This window comes from Mustela erminea, chromosome 10, assembly GCF_009829155.1.
Source record: "Mustela erminea isolate mMusErm1 chromosome 10, mMusErm1.Pri, whole genome shotgun sequence".
In the NCBI taxonomy this organism is placed as follows: Eukaryota; Metazoa; Chordata; class Mammalia; order Carnivora; family Mustelidae; genus Mustela; species Mustela erminea.
This window is the reverse complement of record NC_045623.1, coordinates 50,680,883-50,702,307: the sequence shown is the minus strand read 5'-3', so window position 1 is coordinate 50,702,307 and position 21,425 is coordinate 50,680,883. Positions and strand designations below refer to the sequence as shown.

At 34.7% G+C, this 21,425-nt stretch overlaps 1 protein-coding gene across 1 annotated transcript in view; it reads right to left on the bottom strand.

Moving 5' to 3' along the window:
• NEGR1 (neuronal growth regulator 1) overlaps window positions 1–21,425 on the bottom strand; it is an 851,338-nt gene that overhangs the window by 341,783 nt on the left and 488,130 nt on the right. The window contains exon 3 of the mRNA XM_032361613.1: window positions 14,655–14,780. Within this exon, the coding sequence (XP_032217504.1) occupies window positions 14,655–14,780 (126 nt within the window). The remainder of the gene's footprint in view (window positions 1–14,654; window positions 14,781–21,425) is intronic.

Below are 21,425 nucleotides of genomic sequence, written 5' to 3'. Positions count from 1 at the left end.
AAAAATCTTGATCTCAAAAATCTGTTTCTTGCCTGGTTTACCTCATTTCGGTAGAAAACATGCACATTCTCCAAGCTGATGAAGCCAGAAAACTAAAAGGACTTCCCCATCTCCTCTCTCAGTCTTTTGGTTTTACCTGCATAACCTGGGATTCGGTCACATCTCTCCATCCACCGCCAGCACCCTTGTTAAAGTCACCATCATCCCTCACCGCAACTACCACAGTGGTCAGGCTCCCTGCAACTCATACTCTACCCAGTACCAAAAACATCTTTTGCACATTGAAATAAAATCATGTCACTAACATGCTTTCATGGCTTCCCTTGCACTTAGAAAACAAACAAACAAACAATAACCAACAAAAACCTATTTTCCCCACATATTTTCCCCACGTGGCCTACAATCCTGGGTTAACATGACCACCTCCCCCGCCGCTGCTACCCTGCAACCTTCTGCAACCTCATTTGAAGCTATTTTCTTTCCCTTTTCCCTGCTTCTTCCAGGCCCTCTGCTCTAGCTGAGAACACTCCACCTTCTCTCCTGCCTCCAATGATTCACAAATGCTGTTCCCTCTACACAGAATGCACAGCACTGCCTCACACAGCAGTCTCCCTTCCTTCACCTTTAAGGCTTAGTTCAAAAGATAACTTCTCAAAGATACCTCCATGTGGTATTCACAGTTGTTTTGACCTTATACATGGTCTTTAGTTAAGGTGGGATTATTTCCCTCTTCACCTGTGTCTTCATCAAGATTGTAAACTTTTTAAAGGTAGTAGCTGTATTTTTCCCTCTTACATCTGTGTATTCAATGTTTAGTCAATTGTCTGACATGTAAGTATTCAACAGATAATTTTTTAAAGAAAATGAATGTAAAATAAATATTGATAGTATAACCATTCGAGAATCAGCTAAGGATTTTTTTTTTTATTTTTACTGTTTTTGCAAAACACCTAAGCCAGACTGAACACTTTGAACACTGAATGTATTTGTACTATGACAAAATTAAGAATCTCTCTCCTTTTTAACATATGAGCGCTATCCAAGGAAAATTTACCCTAGCAATAAGACTTATTGATCACTCCAGACGGCCCAAGCTAGTGGAAATATTCAAGAGCTGGCTAAGAAGTCGTTGGTTTTCTCATTTCTTGCCCATTGATCACTTTTCAGTCAGCTGCTGTCTCTCTTATGTCTGAAAATTTTATAAGTGCCAACTAAGACTTTATTTGAAAGGCAAACATTCTTTTATACGTATTGTATTTTAATAAACCAATCTCTAAGTTGATTGCATACTTTAGGTTTATATATTAAATGAACACAAATGCTTATAAAACTTTCTCAAAAATCAATTAAATGCTCACAAAAAGCCATCGGGCCTCTACTGAGCCAAACACAGGGTTGAGAAGCCATTTTATCTTTACAGATGTGTGTTTGAAATCCATAATTATTCCTTGTCATGTCACAGAAGGAAAAATAGAATATACTTCCATGAAATACCTGGTCGTAATCAACTCCACTGAGAATCTTGCTTTGAGAGTTCTCTCCTTCTCTTCAGCTGGTTCTTTTGTCCTGTAATTGAATTGAATTTGCTCCTCGCCCCATTCCTTCCAGACAGCTTCTCATTTGAGGGCTCTGAAGATGTATTACACTAATATATCCTCAGAATGACAATGCTATGATGATGCATGGGTATAATACATCTTCAGAGCTTCAGCACTGTCCAGAAACAATACAGCTGGTACTGGATTAAATTCAAACCTAATGCAAAAGGAAACATTTTTTAAAAACTGGCTAACAACAAAGGTGAAAAAAAAAACTAAATAAAAAAGTCATTTAATGAATTCCATAATCCTGTATATTTTATTACTTTTTTAAATCCTGTAGATTTTAAAGACAAGTTTTTGGGACTTTAGTCTGGTTTATTATTAATGTATAAATTTATACAAGAATATAATTTGTAAATTTCTGAAGATTACAATGAAACATAGCCTTAGTTCAACAAAAATACACAATAATTCTAGTTTTTTAGTCTCTCAGGCAAAGTTTACATAAAAAGTTTACATGCAATTAGTGTTGCATTTTGCTCCTTTTGTCAGGATGGCCAAATTAGTCTCTCAACATTTCATAAGACATTTTCATTATGTATCATACTAGGATACATTTCATGAATGTTGAACCTCTTCCCTTAGGACGAAATTACTTTTGTAACATTTTCATAGAGAGTGAAAGTAATGTCTTTTGATAGAAAATATTCCACAAAATTTATGGAAATGTTAACAGTCTTAAATTGGGTTGCACAGTAAACTAGGGTTAGGGAATTTATGAATTTATAAATCATCATCATCATCATCATCATCAGAAAAATAGGGCACTATTAGTCCTGGTCTTCTGGTCACAGAATTCTTTATATCCTTTACCTTGGCTTTGTTTATGTTAGTAATCATACAGAAGTCTCAAACAGACTAGTTCTTTCATTGTGAGTGCAACTTCTTAGGAATCTATGAATGTCTGAAAGAATTTTCTTTTGATCTTTATTTTTATAGATTTTTTTATTCCTATAGCAAAGAAAACAAGTGTATTTCTCCTCCAATACATAGTGTTTCCTGTCCTCTCCTCTCATGGCCCACCCACTATTTATCAAAATTTGAATAAGTAATTCAAACTTTTGTTTCTAGAAGTCATTGTGGTAGTTGCTCAGTAAACCAATCCCTGTGGGTCTCTGATATAGAAACACCTAAATACAAAATAATAGCTCACAAGTTTAGAAATGCAATCATTACGTTGCATTTATCAGATTTTTATCACATAAGAACACTGTATTTATTGGTATTTATCATTGCCATCTTTTATTGCCTGTCCTTAAGCAACTTTTATCTGAATATAAACTATAAAAGAAATTTTAATAATAGTAGTAAGAATTGGGAGCTCTCAATTTTGCCTGAGTATTCTTTTAAACCCTTTATCTATAACATCTCCTTTAGATCACAGCCGTGTGATACTATTATTATTACTACTATTACCTCCATTTTGCAGAGAAGAAAATGAGGCACAGAGAGCTTAAGAAATTTGTCCAGTTTAACACAGGCAGTGAGAGGCAGAATAGGAATTTGAAGCCAAGTACTAACCACATCTTTTTTTACTGCCTTGTTTAATAGGAGTTTGATCATTATAAAAATGTTTTTAGATTTTTCTATAACTTCTTTGGGGAATGAGGGAATGAGCTATGGACAAAAGTTATAATGAAAATAATTATTAGTCATATTAATTTTAAGACATTAGTCAGCAAATATAAATGTATTAATCACATAAAGAATTTATGTCTACTATGTAGACATATTTGCCTGAATGATGGCCCATAAAGAAATAGACACAGAAAGTGAGAATTAAAAAGTATTTATCATAGTTTTATTGATTTGTAATCCAAACTAAAATCATTTTAATTTTCTACTAGTGATGATTATTCTTAATTATGGTTAAGTTAATCAAGAAAAATATAATTTTAGAACAAGGTGGGGTATAATCAAATTTCAATAGCAATATACTAATTTTGAGTGAAGAAGAATGTATATAGTGTTCTTTTACACTGGAAATCATAACTCCTATAATAATTTATTTCAAGCCAACCATACGATCATGTCTATTACTGTCAAGGATACTTGGGGTCTTGATTTAAAAAAAAAAAATCATTATTAACATATTTTCTTTTTCTTACATATATTTTAGTAATACATCAGAAATAGCACTTAAGTTCCAGTAGGGCTTGTTTGTGTACAAATATAGTCTGGATGGACATGATCTTACATTTATGGGAAATAAAACCAAGTTGTATCTTCAATGACGGGGTTCAAATGACTAGTATGACTTGGGCTCAAATGAACATCATATTTTTTTCCTCATTAATGTGGTACATGTAAACTAGTTAGCACATGTTAATCTAACATATATTAGTACATTGCCTGGGCTACCCAGTGCTCAATAAATAATTGTTAGCTGGGCTCATTTTGTACTTAAACAAGATCTACTTGTGACCTTTCAGGATCCTTTTAGGATCTACTTCAATATTATGAATTAAATTTTTACCCATGGAGTCTCACCTCTAACATGAATTAGCATGAAATTTACAAGCAAATTAAAAGCTACATTTTTGGGACACCTGGGTGGCTCAGTTGGTTAAGCCGCTGCCTTAGGCTCAGGTCATGATTCCAGCGTCCTGGGATCGAGTCCCACATCGGGCTCCTTGCTCAGTGGGAGCCTGCTTCTCCGTCTGCCTCTGCCTGCCACTCTGTCTGCCTGTGCTCACTCTGACAAATAAATAAATAAAATCTTTAAAAAAAAAAAAAAGCTATATTTTCTTAAGATTATAAAGAAGATTATAAACAACCCCCTAACTTATTTAAATATAAACATTTATGTAATACATTTTCCTAATAGATGTATTGTGATACTGAAATTATTGTGAAAAAATTCTCTAGAAAAATCTAATTCCTAGACTATAAATAGAATTAAACTATAATCAGCTTCACAGAATGCAGTCTTGTCATTTGGAACAACATGGATGGATGTAGAAGGCAAAATGCTGAGTGAAACAAGTAAGTCAAAGACAAATACTATTATCATTTCATTCTCATTAGGAATTTAAGAAATAAACAAGAAAAATAAAGAGACAAACCAAAAAACCACCTCTTAACTACAGATAATATACAGATGGTTATCAGAGGGGAAGAGGGTGGGGTCAGGAGAGGGTTGAAATAGGTAAAGGGGATTAAAAGTACACTTATCATGATGAACGCTGAGTAATGTATAGAATTTTTGAATCACTATATCGTACATCTGACGAGATCGGGCGCGTTCAGGGTGGTATGGCCGTAGACTATATCGTACATCTGAAACTAACATAACTGTGTGTTAGTTATACTTAAATTTCAAAAAAATAAAATAAATTTTTTAAAAATGTAAATATATATATATATATATATATATATATATATAAAATATACCATCATTCCCAAATTCAGTCCACCAAAGGGAGATATAATCTAGTGTGTGTGTGTGTGTGTGTGTTGTATAATAAAAATATAATATATATAAATATATATTATATATATATTTTTCCTAATGCCCATATCCTTCAGAAAAATCAAGTTTCATAAGAAAACAAAGATATTTTATAAAATGCTTTTAAAAGCTTGCTAGGTTCCTGTTTTCTGTTTTATAGGTGTAAGCACTTTTCTCTGAGAATAGCGGATTATTTTTTATATTGATTCATCATATCATCAGACTCATTGTTTAACTTTATATATATCTTAAAATAATGAAAATGTTCTTGCTTTCTAAATGCAAATAGCAGGCATTAATGATTCTGAATACAAACAGTTTCTCACAGCCCACCACTAAGAGAAGTAGAGAGGACTCTGGAAACAGACAAATGAAAGTTAAAATTATAATGAAAACTCTCAGAACAAAGAGACACTTTTAACTGCATATATAAATTATTGGTGTGCAATCTTATGGTAAAAGTTTAACTTGCCATCATTATGTAGATTCATTCATTATATAATTATCCATTATGTAAAGCCATTATGGAAATTCACAAAAGCTCCACATAGAGTGTAACTCTACAATGGAACTAGAACCATAGCTTATAATCTGAAGATCTGGTATTGTTGAAATGTCATCAGCATAAATTGCTGGTTTTACTAAATGTTTCTTCTTAACATTAAAGAGTAAAGTGCAGTGTCAGGATTGCAAACCTGAAAAAAGACTCCTAAAGAATTACAATGTTTAGGTGACAGGCTACCAGCTTACAAGGATCACATACACAGCCTCTTCATCATATCACCCTTGATGTTGGCCCAGCACTCAAGTGTTTCGAAGAGACTTAACTTTCACAAAAGGGAAATAACAACAGAATTAAGAACACTAGTAGAAAGTAATACTTTTTAGTTTGTACTTGTATTGACTTAAATTATTTTCAGAATTATTTTAAATGATAGAATGGTATACATGTGTTTTAGTTAATAATTTCCATTTTTTTACAGTTTTCTATTTTTTTGATAATAGTAATTAATATTTCTGTCTTAAGATTGAATTTGATTCTCTTTAAAGGTTGTAGAAGATTTAATGTGCTAAGCCTGTATGTCTTACAGCTAGGAAATAAAATTTAAAATCTAAACCTCTTTTGAAATATCTAAGGCAGGGGTCAGCAAACTTTTTCTTAAAGGAACAGACATTAAATAGTTTAGACTTTGTGGGTCAAATGGTTCCTGCTACAATTACTCAACTCTATATTGCAGTGTGAGAAAGCAATCATAGGCTATATATAAAGTTGTGAGCATGACTGTGTTTCAACAAAAACAACAACAACAATTAAAACTTCATTTACAGAAATAAACAGTAAACCAGTTGGCCCACAGGCAACCCATGACCTAATGAATACCGACTTTGTTTATCCTGAAATGGTTCTCATTTGACAATCTCAAGATCCTTAAAATCTCTTAGTTTGACAATATCTATTATATTCTTAATGGACAGTTTATGCTATTTATTTTATAGCTGGGCTAGATCCATAGCAATACTTATGGAAAGCCTGGGAGACACTGCTTTTTAGTGTTAAAGTTCTATACGTTAATCCACAAGATTTCCAAATATTGCCTGAAGACCATCTTAAGTCTACTTGAATGTTAAATAAATGCATGTTTTGTTAAACTCAGTATTCCAACCCAAGCAGAAATATCCTCAAGAAAAAAGGTAAAATCAAGAATTCTCAGATGAAGAGTAGTGTAAAAGAATTTGTCTCCAATGGGCCTACCATAAAAAAATGGCTAAACAAGTTTTCTAAATAGATGAGTAATAGTAAAAGAATACATAAATACAAAAAACTTCCCTTCTTGAGTTTTCCAGTACATGTTTGACAGTTGAAACAAAAACTATACCACTATCTGAGGTAGTTCGCATGTATGCAGAAAAAAACTCAAGATTGTTATATTAAAAAACCAGGAGAATAAATGGAGGGAGGGTTTCTATACTTCACTGGAACTAGTAAACAGTGGATACCCATAGAATATGATAAGTTATGCTTTTATTATGTAATATTATTAAGTCTTTGTAAAGAAGCACACTGAAAAACACTATAGATAAAACAAAGCAGAAACTTAGAAAAAATACTCAAGTAACCCATAGAAAGGTGGTAAAAAGAAAACAGAGAAACAAAATCTAGAAGGAACAAACAGAAAATAACAATAAAAATAAGATACCAGTCATAAGTCCTAACAAATCAATCATTAAATTAAATGTAAATGGTCTAAATATACCAAGCAAAATACAGAGATTGTCAGAGTAGATTTTGTAGAAGTGTCTTATCTATAAGTTGTCTACAAAAAACTCACTTAAAATATAATACAACGTGTAGATTGAAAGTAAAAGGACAGAAAGAAAAAAAGAAATGGGATTGTTCATAATAGCTTTTTTTTTATAGCCAAAAAATAGAAACAATGAAAATATATTAAATATGTTTATGGTTAAACAAATTATGGTACATTCATATCACTAGGTACTACTCAGCAATAAAAAGGAACAAAGTATTGATATGTGCTAAAACTTGAATAAATCTCAAGAGCATTATGTTGAATAAAAAGGACAATTCCAAAAGTTCACTCACTGGATAATTCCATTTACATACATTCTTTCTTTCTTTCTTTTTTATTTTATGGTTTTTTAAAGATTTTATTTATTTGACACAGAGAGAGAGATCACAAATAGACAGACAAGTGGGCAGGGGGAGAGGGGGAAGCAGGCACCCTGCTGAGCAGAGAGCCCAATGTGGGGCTCAATCCTAAGACCCTGGGCTCATGACCTGAACTGAAAGCAGAGGCTTAACCCACTGAGCCACTTAGGTGCCACATATATATTCTTTTAATGATAAAATTATAGTGAAGAGGAAGAGATTAGAAATAGATTATCAGGGGTTAGGGATAGTGGATGGAGAAGTGGAAATGAGTTCCAAGGGATAGCATAAGATAAACTTTTGTGCCAAGAGAAGAGTTCTGTACCTTGATTGTGGTGGTGGCTCCATGAATCAACTCATATTATAAAATGATATAGAACTGGGAGCCTGGATGGTTTAGTCACTTAAGCGCATGACTTTGGCTCAGATCATGATCCCGAGGTCCTTGGATTGGGTCCCACATCAGGCTCCCTGCTCAGTGGGGAGTCTGTTTCTCCCACTCTTCCTTCCCCTCCCCCTACTCATGCTTTCTTTCTCAAAAATAAATCAATAAAATTTTAAAAATATGATATAGAACCATATACATGTATTGCACTAATGTTCGTTTGTTCTGGTGTCAGACTATAGTTACATATAATGTAACCAATTAGAGAAATTGGGTGAAGGAAACACGAAAGCTCTCTCTACTAACTTTGTAACTTCTTATGAGCTTATAAAATTTTCAAAATTTTCAAAATAAAAAGCAAAAAAATCATATTTTTTGGGAAAATTTATGTAAATACTCTGAATGCCATGCAAATTTATACAATAGGATAACAATATCCACTTCAGAGTTTAGTTTTGAGGCTTAAATGAGACATGTATGTGCAAGTAGCTTCTAGTTTGTGTACAGACAGTAATGGATGAATATTAGTGGAACCACACTAGCTGCTTTTTATATGTTAATGTGGTTAAGCTTCAGAACCCAGTTCTAATGTGGTAGGGGAGTTTCCCATATCAATAAGCAATTATCCAACAACAGCTGGGTGTCCTACAATTCAACTCAGTTCTGACACTACACAGAGATAACATCAGATCGCACAGGTTAAAAGGTCCGTCCTACAAGACTGCCCTCCACCCCTACTTCAGATGCCAGTCGCAAGTCTAGGTTGTCACCTATGCTTGTGATTCACTGGCTGTAGATTAGAGGTTCCAACAATCCCCTCGTTGGGTTCAATTAATTTGCTAGAACAGCTCAGAAAACTCAGAGAAATATTTTCCTTACTAGGTCACCAATTTATTTAAAAAAACTACAACTCAGGAACAGCCAGATGGAAGAGATGGAGAGGGCAATGTAAGAGGAAAGGGTGAGGAGCTTCCATGCCCTTTCAGAGTATGCCACTCTCTTCAAATCTCAACTAGTTTGCCAACACAGAAGCTCTCAGAACACTGTCCTTTGGGTCTTTATGGAGGCTTCATTACAGACACACAACTTATTGAATCACTGGCCACTGGTGGATGAATCAACCTCCAGCCCCTTCCCCTGCTCTGGAGGTCTAGGTGGGTGAGATTGAAAATTCCAGCTCTTTTCTATGGTTGGTTCTCCTGGTGATCCCTGTCCCATCCTTTTGTGTGTTTCCAAAGTTACCTCATTAACATTACAAAATGTACCTTTAGGGGTTTCATCATGGAAATTTCCAAGGGTTTTAGGAGCTCATGCAAGAAGTGGGACAAAGACCAAATATATATCTATTATGGTGAATTGCAATATCACAAAGGTGCAGCCATATTGAAACTAGAAGGAAAATAAAGGGCTGATTTATATTTAGGGGTATGTGTGTCTTTATATTAAAGGGTAGGAGTTGGGGGATATGAGAAAGGAAATACTTCCTTGTGTCATAACCTGTTAAATTTTAATTTCTAGTGCTAAGAGGCTATGTGGGAAGCAAAGACAGATGGCAGCATCTATTAACTCTGCAATATTTGTGAGTCCTTACTTTGTATTAGGCCCTATGCTAAGCCAAGAGTTACAAAGATGAATAGTTTCTAGGCAGAAGGAATTCCCTGTTCCCTGAAGCCATAGGCAAAAGACCAAGGACTACAATTTAGAGAATTAGTTCCACACAAAGTGATGGCACAGGTACTAGGCACCTACAGAAGAAGAAGCACCCAGGGACCTCTGGGTGCTCAGTCGATAAGTCTCTGCCTTTGGCTCTGGCTCAGGTCATGATCTCAGGGTCTGGGACTGAGCTGTTTCTCTCCCTGTCAAATAAATAAATAAAATCTTAAAAAAAAAAGAAGAAGAAGAAAAAAGGAGGGGGAGGAGGGGGGAGAAGGGGAGGAGGGGGGAGAGGGAGAGGAGGAGGAGGAGGAGGAGGAGATTATATTTTATTTATTTGACAGAGAGATAGCCATCTAATGGCTATCTAATTAGCCATCTAATGCCTAAGAAATTACCAGCAGGAATGAAGGGAATCATATACCTTATAATATGAATTTTGAGAAAACCTTGAAAATTTTCTAAGTATATAAGAAATTAGCCATAGATTAGGTAAAGCAGTAGTATCTCCTATAAATAAAGATGTATGAACCTATCTAAATCTCTCACGACAGAACAATTGCCTCCTTACGTTTTGCTTGAAATAAATACGATTTTACTACTAATTCTGTAATCACCCTCCCCTCTGTATGCACGTCAGGTCCCAGACCCTATTCCAGGATTGCTGTTAGATAAAACCAAACAAAATAGGATTAATCCTTTGCACTAAAGTTATTTAATTTCTTTTAGTTAATAGAATCTCATAGAAAGTAGTCTAGATGTCTGAGTTTCTGATAATTTTACCATAAAGTAGATCAACAGAGTTACATTTTTTAAACCAAGGTATAACTGTCACAACCCCAAGTAAGCAGTATCCAGTCACTGAACTAATGTAAAATGGTTGATTGCAGAGATAGGGCAGCTAAAATACAAGACAAAGCTAGTATATTTTGTCATGCCAGAAGGTAAGAAAGTGCTAAAAACAAAAAACAAAAACAAAAACAAAAAACCCAAACAAACAAACAAAAAAAAACCAAAACCAAGAAACAACAACAACAACAAATGATGGGATCATATCACAAGGACACAGGAATCAGAATGAAGTAACTTCCACTCACCAAATAAAGAACAATTCAAGCATCAAAATAATTAAGGACAGTAATGAATTATAAACAGTTTTAAAAAGATGGGAATCTGTGAGCTTTTGCCATTATAAATAGAGAGAAAAAGGGAGGAAGGGAGCCAGGGAGGAAAGAAGGAAGGAAGGAAGAAGAAAGAGAGGAAGGAGAGAGAGAAAGAAAGAGAAAGAAAGGAACAAAGAAACAAAGAAAGGCGGAGGGAGGAAGGAAGAAAGAAAGGGAGGGAGGGAGAAAAGAAAAAAGAAAGAGGGGAAGTGAGGTTCTTACTTACAGCAGAATGCCAATGCTAACTGGTGAAAAGTAGGATTGCTCCAGCTAGAAAAATCCTCACTTTGTAAATCATCACAGTAAAGATCAGTTCACCAAAGAATCACTGATAATGCAAAATCTTAGGGAAGAAGGTTAACAAGTAACAGACATTTGCATTTAATGTTTTGTAAAATCTCTCCCTATTGCTTATTGGCAGCACAGGGAAGGAAAAAACAAAAGGAACTATACAATGCAGAAATCAGACACCTTGATTAGGTAATCAAGATTAACATCTCAAATAAGGGACAGGTGGATATCCTCTGCCTCTGGATATCACTCCCTGAGAAGTCTACAACTTTACTTATCTAGACCCAGATGGACATAACTAAAACCTAATCATGAGGAAACGTGAGTCAAGCCCAAAACGAGTATTATTCTATTAAAAAAGTGAGGTGGCATATGCATTGTTGAAAAATATGTGTTTGGAAATGACAAAGACAGACCAGGGAATTCGACCCCAGAATAAAGAAGTAAAGGAGAAAAGTGATGTGACAACCATATATGATACTTGGATTTTGTATGAGAGGGGAAAAAAGCAAAACAAAACACTATAAAGGACACTATTTCATCAATTGATAAAATTTGAATACAAATAGTAATGGGACAAAAGTATGATACCTATGTTAAATGTAAACAAGCTGAAAACAGCACTGCGGTTATATATAAAAAAATGTCCTTATTCCTTATTTTTCAGAAATGCACACTGACAAGACTAGGAAGAAAAGGGCACAATCTATGCAGATTGTTCTCAAATGATTCCATGAAAACAATAAATAAATTTCCACATTTATATACTCTACACACAGCAAATGTTGAAGCCAATGGGAAAACAATGGATACAACTAAGTAAAGGATGTAGGGATGAGCTGGTATTATTTCTCTGACAATTTTTGGATGAATGTGCATTTAATTCCTACATACAGAATAGAAAATTCAGAAAGAATTTATCAGCATACATAAACTCTAAGGAAGCTCACATATCCAGAAACTTCTCCAGGAAGGGGTTTTGCCCGAAGTATCCTGAACTGTTTGAACCAGCAAGTAGAATGGCACCTTCAGGTGGTTCAGCCATAGGGGTGGTGTGCTTGAACTCACAACCTTTTTTTTTTTTTTTTCTTTTGTGGATTACGGAGAAGCTCTGGGGGGCTATCATCTGGTGGCCAGGCATTTTTTTAGTGAGTTTTAAAACTGATATAGACCATGAATGAGCCAGTAAGAATTCATAAAAGTACAGGTTAAAAAACAATCTAAACAAGTCACACATGTACAAAAACTAGCCATTATTTCTAGTATTGACAGGGAGTCTATCTGGTTCTGTTTTTAACACTCTCCGCTGTTCGTTCATATGGTGAACATGCTTTTGAGACACATTTTCTTTTGTGATATAGCAAAAGATGAGAGTATGCAAAATGTCGATTTTTTGGGTAAAATATAGACAGATCGATGACATTTATAATTTGGCTTTCAAATATAAACATGTAAGTCGAAGAAATTTAATAGAATTATCAGACATGTTACTTAAAGCAGAAACTCCATGGTGCTATGCATTTGAATACAGATCATTAACAAATGATAATTTGAAATTATTGGAAGCATTTATAAATATATCAGCCATGTCTAGCTATTCATTGGATAACAGTTAATATTTATGCTAATTTTACTCATTTGCTCTGTATGGCAGGATCAGAAAAATAAATCCATGCACAGTTTAACTTATAAACCCAATCTGTCTTCTTTCAGCTTCATGATGTTATCCATTATCATTATTCTAATAACTTCACTAACCAACATTCACGCTATTTAATTAAACCAAAATGTATCCAAGCACTTAAAAAAGAAGAATATGCATAATAACAAGAACTGCAAAGCAGGAGAGCTCAGTCCAAAATATTAATCTTAAATTATATGAAGATGGAGATTATGTGCTTCATTCTTACAAAAATTATATTGCCATATCAGATTTAAATCCCTGAAAAGATGATTAAGAATCAGCCATCCATTTGCATATCACCTTATACTTTTTAAAGCACATTTATGCTTCTTATCTTCCTTGAGTCTCACAATAGCTAGGGATTTTTATTATTCAATTTTTGGAAAGTAGACAACGAGGTGAGGGTAACTGAGGCGATGAGATTTGCGGAGGGATTGGCTGAACTGAGGGATAAGGACCTTGAGATAAAAGCAGATGCATCCTAACTGCTAGTCCTTGTCTCACTTAGACCCCACGGAGAGTGCTGCCCCTCATTCAGTACTCATATACTGGTTTTATGATTCTGTAGCTGCTTTAAGGAGAGGAGTGTTGGCAGTCAAGAGCACACTCATTCTTCAGTAATATTATAGGGGCCATAATGCATATTATATGTGTATACTGCTGTTATATTGATTTTTTCCTCACATTAATAGTAATACTTAGCATGTGATGTAAGTTTCATTAGACCTCCGGCATAAATGAGGAAACTGAAAGACACTTAAGGATAAGTGATATTAAAGTAAGCATTAGCAGATAAAAAGGATGTGGCAATTGTATTCTTCTGACACCTCTATAAAGGGTGCCTTTCTGATTTCTTTAAAAGCAATTTCATCACACTAGCCTTGATAGAGCTATTTCCACCAAAACTATAAAACAAATAAAATCAAATTTCACTCACCGGAAATTGAGTGGGATTTTACTCGTTAACATGGTGGGATCTTACTCGTTAAAAGTACCACGTTACTTCCAGGGTACAACTCAAAGCTTGATAGTTCAAATATTTAAACTTGACACAAATTGGTGATTCTGTGAAGAGTGGCTGTGAAAAATCTTGTTTTGATGATGATTATCCCCAACTTCCTAAAGTTGTTGTAATCTCTTTAGGAACATGTGCACTGTAGCAGAAGTTACCAGAAACCCTTAAAAATGTTATATCCCTTAGTTTCACCTAGCTATGTGATCTTGTACAAGTTACTTAAAGTCTTGGGTTCTTAGGTCCCTCATCAGTTAAAATTTAATTCTAACTGCCAAATCCCTGATTCTGCACTGCATTTTGAAATTAGACCTAGCAACCTCGTAATTTGTATAATTTCATTCTCTCTTGATTACCTTAGCAGTTCATGCTGGCCTATTAACATGTGAATGACGATTGAATAAAAGCCTTACACATTTAAATGAAGATATTTCTCTTGTGATATTTCCATTTGAGCTTTTTGTCTATTGATTTGTGATTATCCAGTATACTAAAATGAAAATAACCTTGACTAAGAATCAAGAGACATAGATTCTATTCTGGGCTCTGACAGAAACTGTTCATTTATTTAACTTCTGTGAACTACTGTGCCTTCAGGTATAAAGACTAAATATAAAAATATGCACTCTGCTTACCTTATGAAAAAGATGTAAAAAATATAAGTAGACTCTTAGGTTCTGAACAAGTGAGGTTACAAGAGAATACTGAACAACAGCACAAGCAACACTGATATATTTCTGCTTTACCTGATGGGGAGATGTGCCGCCAAGAAATGGAAGGCTCTGGTTTTCCGGTGGCCAAGCAAGTCAGGGTGACATTGGTTCCTTCATTGATGGTCATATCACTTGAGATGTCATATATCTTTGGAGGAACTGAAATGACAAAACATGTAGTGGTAAGAAAAATACATTAAAAATTCTGTTGAACTACATATGATCAACTCCATGATATTATACAATAAGGCTGTGGTGGTGAACCGCACTTTTGGCGCATGGTCAACTCTCAAAGGAGATTCTTGAGATCCTCAGGACTCTTCTAGAGTTTTCTGTTGGCTTTATTTTTCTCTAATTTTTAGATTTAAATGCTTCAAAATAAATGGAATGTTTAATAACAAAAAATCTGAATTATTTACTTAGATTAAAATTTTATTGTGCATGCTTTGTGTTAAGTCAACTAGAATGTAGCCTCTGTCTGTTCCATCTATATATCTTCACTATAATGATGGTTTCCTTGTGGAGAAGATGTAATGAAAATGGAAATCTGGAAGAAATGTAAAATAGTTTTGCCTACATACTGTTTTAATTGCTGAGTGAGGTCAAACGTGTAGGATTAGGAGATACGATTTCAGGGTTACAATGGTACTTGTGACCTCAGTTTTCTAACTGCCAGATAATAGGGCTGAACTTTCTAACTATTTCTATTTGAAGAGATTCATTTTCTAAGGGTTTGAAAGGTGTCCTCATTAAAGAGTTTTCTTGTCAGTGATGGCTGGAAACCACTGGTGAACACAGATCTCTTCACTCTGGGATTTCTTAGAAACTTTGTTATGCTTACTATAAATCTCCTAGAGTGAAGGGGAAAAGTTTATGTGGTGTTTTTTTTTGTTTGTTTGTTTGCTTTTTTCCTTCCTGATGTACTAGAATAGGGATGCTTTTATTCAAGAGCATTTGATAAAACTAGTGACCATGGAATGCACTTTGGGAATGCTGGATAGGAATATCTCTAAATGAACTCCAATTGAAATGTCCATATTCCCTCAAATATCAAATGGTCTTGCTTCATCCTCAAATCATTTTTGAAATCCTGGGTTCTCCACTAGCTGTGATATCCAGAGTAAGGTACATATTACATCTCAGGCTCACTGTCTCCATCTGAAAGCTGGAAAAAACTGCAACCGCAACCCCATATAGCTGTTGTGAGGTTTAAATAAGCCAGCCAGGATGTTTTAAAGAACTTAGCATCAGTATTAGCTGTTATTATTAGATGCCTTAAAATGCATATATGGTTTTTTAATTTAATTTCACTACTGTCTTTTTCCCATGTTTTCATCACTTCATCAGTTTGTTGGTATGTAAGACTGGCCCGTGCCATAAGTTTACTCTATACAAATGATAGTATGTTGAAGTTTCAGACTGAAACTAATAAATGCAATTAGATATCATGATAATACTTAAAGAAATATGCCTTTTACCATATGTTTTTTTAAGATTTTATCTATTTATTTGACAGAGAGAGATCACAGCAGACAAGCAGGCAGAGAGAGATAGAGGGAGGTAGGCTCCCCGCTGAGCAGAGAGCCCGATGCGGGACTCGTTCCCAGGACCCCGAGATCATGACCCGAGCCGAAGGCAGCGTTTTAACCCACTGAGCCACCCAGGTGCCCCCTTACCAGATTTTTAAAAATTATTCCATTCTTGGGCTTCCCATATGCGAGAGATACACATTCACAGTTATTTTTAAAAAGGTAATTACAGTTTGTTAGAAGGATAAATTAAATCATCTATACTTTGAATATCATCTTTGATTTTTTGGAGAAACCAAAATTTTGCAACAAAAAAACCCTAGATTTATTTGATTGTAAATATAAAGTTTTCAATTATATGCAACTGTGGCTAGGACTGGAAAAAAAATGCTTATTTTTAAGTAATATACCATTCTGTTTCTAAATGACATTCTCTAACTGGCATTTAAAACATATTATTATTAAACTCTTCAGTGAGCCGTTCCCAGGTTAAATAAATAAATAAAGTAAAGTAAAATGAAATAAAATAAAATAATGACCATTACAAGTAGAAGACTCTTTTTAGCTTAACTGAAACAGAACAGAAATAAAGACATTACGATATCCTGAGGACAGTAAAGTGTGTATGACTCATTGGTGAATAGGAAAGTTAATAACAATCAACTTACATCAAACAAGACTATTACCTGGATATGTGGATGTAGGTACATGTTTGAAATAGTGAATTATGATATACATGTGTACATATGTACATACACACACATATAATTACATACATACCAATTGCCACTATTTATAAAAAGTTATTTAATACTTTCCTTCTTCATACAGAAGACAGTACACAAAGATCAGTCTAATTTACATATTCCAAACATATAACTAATTCAACTTTAGATAGTGGTATATATTTTTAAGAAAAATGATGGAGTGCCATAAGGCCATGAATTCTACCTTCTATATTATTTTGCTAATTCATTCTGATCTTACATTTAAAGTGGTAAACATGAGTGGTAAACTAATATTAAGCACACTATTTGGCTTCGCAGAGAAACAACCAAGTCCCTTAGCAATAAACTCAGATTTGACATTTGACTTTGGGAAAATGTGTGGTGGGGGAAGAGTGTCAAATTCCAGGTGTGACATGTCATCTCAGTGATGGCAATTGCCTCCCAGGGCCTCAGAATTCAGGATATACTACAGGGAAGAAACATCTGGAAAGAGGACTTTAGTAAAGGAAAATCCCTCTAGCAAGGCTCTTCTCCCCAGAATGCATCACCTGTTGGCAGCAGATGCTGTGTGTAAAAAGAACCAGGAAAATCTTCACAAGCGTTGTAGCTTATGGAGGCAAAAACAGGTGTTGGTTTGCTGACTATTCAAAGCCATTTCATATTCAGTTCAAGACTGCAAACTTTTACTGAATATTATGGAGGGAATAATTCTGGACTCACAGGAAATACAAAATTTCCAAGGCATAATCCTTGCCCTCAAGGAGCTTAAAATTAAAAGAGGGAGGCAAACAGTAAGTAACTGAGAGAAGACAAATATTTTCCATGTTTTCCTTTTCTATTTTACATGAGTAACACATGTCTAATAGGTATACCTTTTGGGTTTGAAACAGCAAACATTAGTTTTATGTAAGGTTCTTTTAAAGTGAACCACGTAGGATAGTTTATGTGCAAAGTTATTCAGTGTGGTGCTATTTATAATAGAGGAAAAACTATGAATAACCTCAATGTAGGGCAACAGAAATAGAGGTATTGTTAGCTCTGCATCCAGAATAAGGTTATGGTACTGGGAAAGGACTTGGTATGATCTGAGGGAGCATCAGACTAGGAGAAAATAGAAGAGAAAAAAGATGCTTCTAGTCTGGGTGACATAAGCAGGGAAGAATGGTGATGTCTCAGGGATCTTAAACCCATCTAGTTCTGGTAGCTCTTCCTATGATATGGTTTGTGTATAAATCATGCATGCACACAAGTCAGAGGTCTCTATTGAACTCTGTGCATGACAAAGCAGAGTGTCTTATGGTATTTCCAATGCTCTATGCACCTGCACAGAAAGGCAGCAATGAGGAGAGCTAAAATATCTTACTATCCTAGGTGTATGTTCCTTTTCCATACACCTTATATTAAACTTCCTGAAACTCTTTTCATTTAGAAATTGAGCTTAAAATTAGTTTGAAAAGGAGCAAATGTGTTCAATTGCACAATTTTTAAATCACTAAAAAGTACAGATTTTAGTAGCATTTTGAATTGTCATGTACACATTCAAGTATTTATGACCTAGAGCAGATTAATAAAGGAATAAATTATTCATCAAAATGTAAAACTGTTTAATTTGTAGGAAGTAATTATTAAAACATTATCATCATGGTCATCATCATCATGACACCATAAGTAAAAACAATGAGGTTCCGGCACTTGGGTGGTACAGTTGTTTAAGTGTCAGACTCTTTGGCTCGAGTTCTGATTTCAGGGTTGTGAGATCGAGCCCCATGTCAGGCTTCATGCTTAGCTCAAAGTCTGCTTAAGACTCTCCCACTTTGCCCCCACTCCTCCCCAGTCATGTTCTCTCTCTCTCTCTCCCAAATTAATAATTAAATCTTTTTAAAAAAAGCTAACAACAACAATGAAGTGTGGAAGTTCTAGATATCAGTACAAAACACAGACTACCTCTCTCCTAATTGGGAATGTACATGATTTTACAACTGCACTCATAATTAATTGTTCTGTATGACCAGTTAGAGAGATTGAAGACCATTGGAAACTTTCTAAACAAAAGAGGTTGAAAGAGGATTTAGGGGTTGTGTTGGGGTTGAATGCTTTTTGAATTCCCATATACATTTAAAAGAATTACTCTTGAGTCAACCAATTAATAATCTGCTTTGCCTTTAATTTTTTGAGGGTCTCAAATTCAACTACTACCTAGGATCCTGTCCTCAATGACTGTTCAGGGGAGGCCACGGTGAGGGGGTGATGCATATTTAGATGTAGCTCTAGATTTCAATTCACTAAAGGTCATTTAAATTTCCTGTTAGTTTTGCTTTCACTAAAAAGTGTGCAGTCTGACTTGCCACAACTGCCTTCTCTCATTTCAGCCATCTATCACAGTTTCCTTGGTCAGGGTATGGAGCAATATCAGTAAGAAAAATCGTAGAATATATATCCAAACCAAATACTAATGATTTCTTTTCTCTCTTTCTCTCTCTCTTTTTTTTTTTTTTTAATTTAAGTTCTAGTTCATTGACATACAGTTCAATATTGGTTTCTGGAGTAGAATTCACTGGTTCATCATTTACTAATAACACCCACTTCTTATCATAACCAGTGCCCTCCTTAATGCCCATCATCCATCTATCCCATTCCCAACCCATCTCCCTCCATCAACTCTCAGTTTGTTCTCCATAGTTAAGAGTCTCTCATAATTTGTTTCCCTCTCTCTCTTTCTCTTCCTCCTGTATGTTCATCTGTTTTCTTTCTTAACTTCCACAATAAGTGAAATGAGTCAATGAGAGAAATACTAATGATTTTACCCAACCAACCAACTGGAATTATTCCCCACCATTTGCCTTATGATGTACAACTGCGTTTGTGAGAGGCATCATTTGTTTTTTGTTTTGTTTTTAATGTGTACATATTTCTTACCTACATAAGTAAAATAAGCTTTTTGCTTGTTTGTTTAATGAACAGCCTTCATGGACTTGACTTAAATTTCTTCTAAGAATCCAACTGTAGTCTGGAACGTAACCAACAAAAATTTGAGAAGTCAGCACAAGGGTGACTAATCTATACAACATGGGAATTATGTGAGCACAGTGTTTTATTATAGTAAATGTCTGTGCAGATAATTTACAGAAATAATAAATACAATAGAGTTCACACCTATATTATGTTCCATGACACGTGAGGCCAGGTCATACATAACACTGAAAAACCCTTAGAGGATATATTTGATGATTATCTTAACTAGAAGTGCAAGACACTGACAATTTAGATCTGGAAAGTTGCATTGGCTAACTGGAATCAATTAAATGTCCCATCAAGGTCTTAAGTTGTAAGAGTCCATGAAAGACCACAGCACATACAAATCATGTGGTAGAGTTCTTTAGATTGCCAGGGCTAATCGTGGATGAAGTGTGTCTTTAATCTGGCCCCAAACAATCACAGATTATTGAAAGAAACACTAGTTTCATTATTTATCATAACTATGGTATTCTGGGCATTGCAAAAACCACTTGCTTCCTTAGTAAAGGTATTAAAATCACAGCAGTGTTTCATAGGCAACTGCACTCTTTCCATCATTCTCTGAAGTTACTACTAAAATCATTTAAAGGTTTTCACGTATCTAATTGACTTATGCACCCAGTCAGCACAGGTGTTCTCCAAATGTGTTCACTAATCCAAACATGGAATAAAAAATATATGCTATCCCATCTCTTTGGTGTCCTGCTGGACTCACCTATCTCTACAGTGACTTCCTCCACCCCCAAAACTTACGACAAAGAACAAACTCTGAAATACAGATTTCTGAATGAATGTTAAGGGGTTAAAATTTCATCTTAAAGCCTGTGTCACTGATGGCTTTGATCATCTTAAAGCAAAAGAGATTTTTCTGGGTATCTGTCTCTTTGAGATAATAGCTTGCACCTATAACCCTCTGTACCACCTCAATCCTCCTTTTGTAGTTTCTTTGGTACAACGTCTTTTAAATCTGCCAGCATCATGATATTTGCTTCTTTGTTTAGTGCCTCTTCTCATCATGGAACATAAGTAAAGACCTTGGGTAGGGACCTAGTTTACTCAACAGCCTATCACTAAAACCTAGAAAAGGGCCTGACACGTGGAAGATATTCCAAAAATATTTGTTTTATTGTTTTTTTTTTTTAACAGCTGAGCTAATATTTCTTTGACTTTGTAATGAGGATTTCCTATAGAATTTCATACCCCTGCAAGGATGATATAATATAAGTTCTGAGAGTATAGTGAAAATGAAATTATAGTGTCAAGGGTCCTCTGTAACTTTTTTCAAGGATTTTCCAATTTGGGGGACTCAATATTCTTTTTAACTTGTTTAAAAGCACAGTATTTTCCTATTTCACTGCCTACCATAGTTTTTGCCATGTAAACCCAGAGAAATAATTGGACAATAATCATATACATGTATATTCAATAGAATAGACTATCATATCTTACACAGTACTGTATGTGTTGGTTAGAGCATTTTTTTTTAACTTAAAAAGATATGTAAATTTGGGGCCAAAAGGATTTGACTCTAA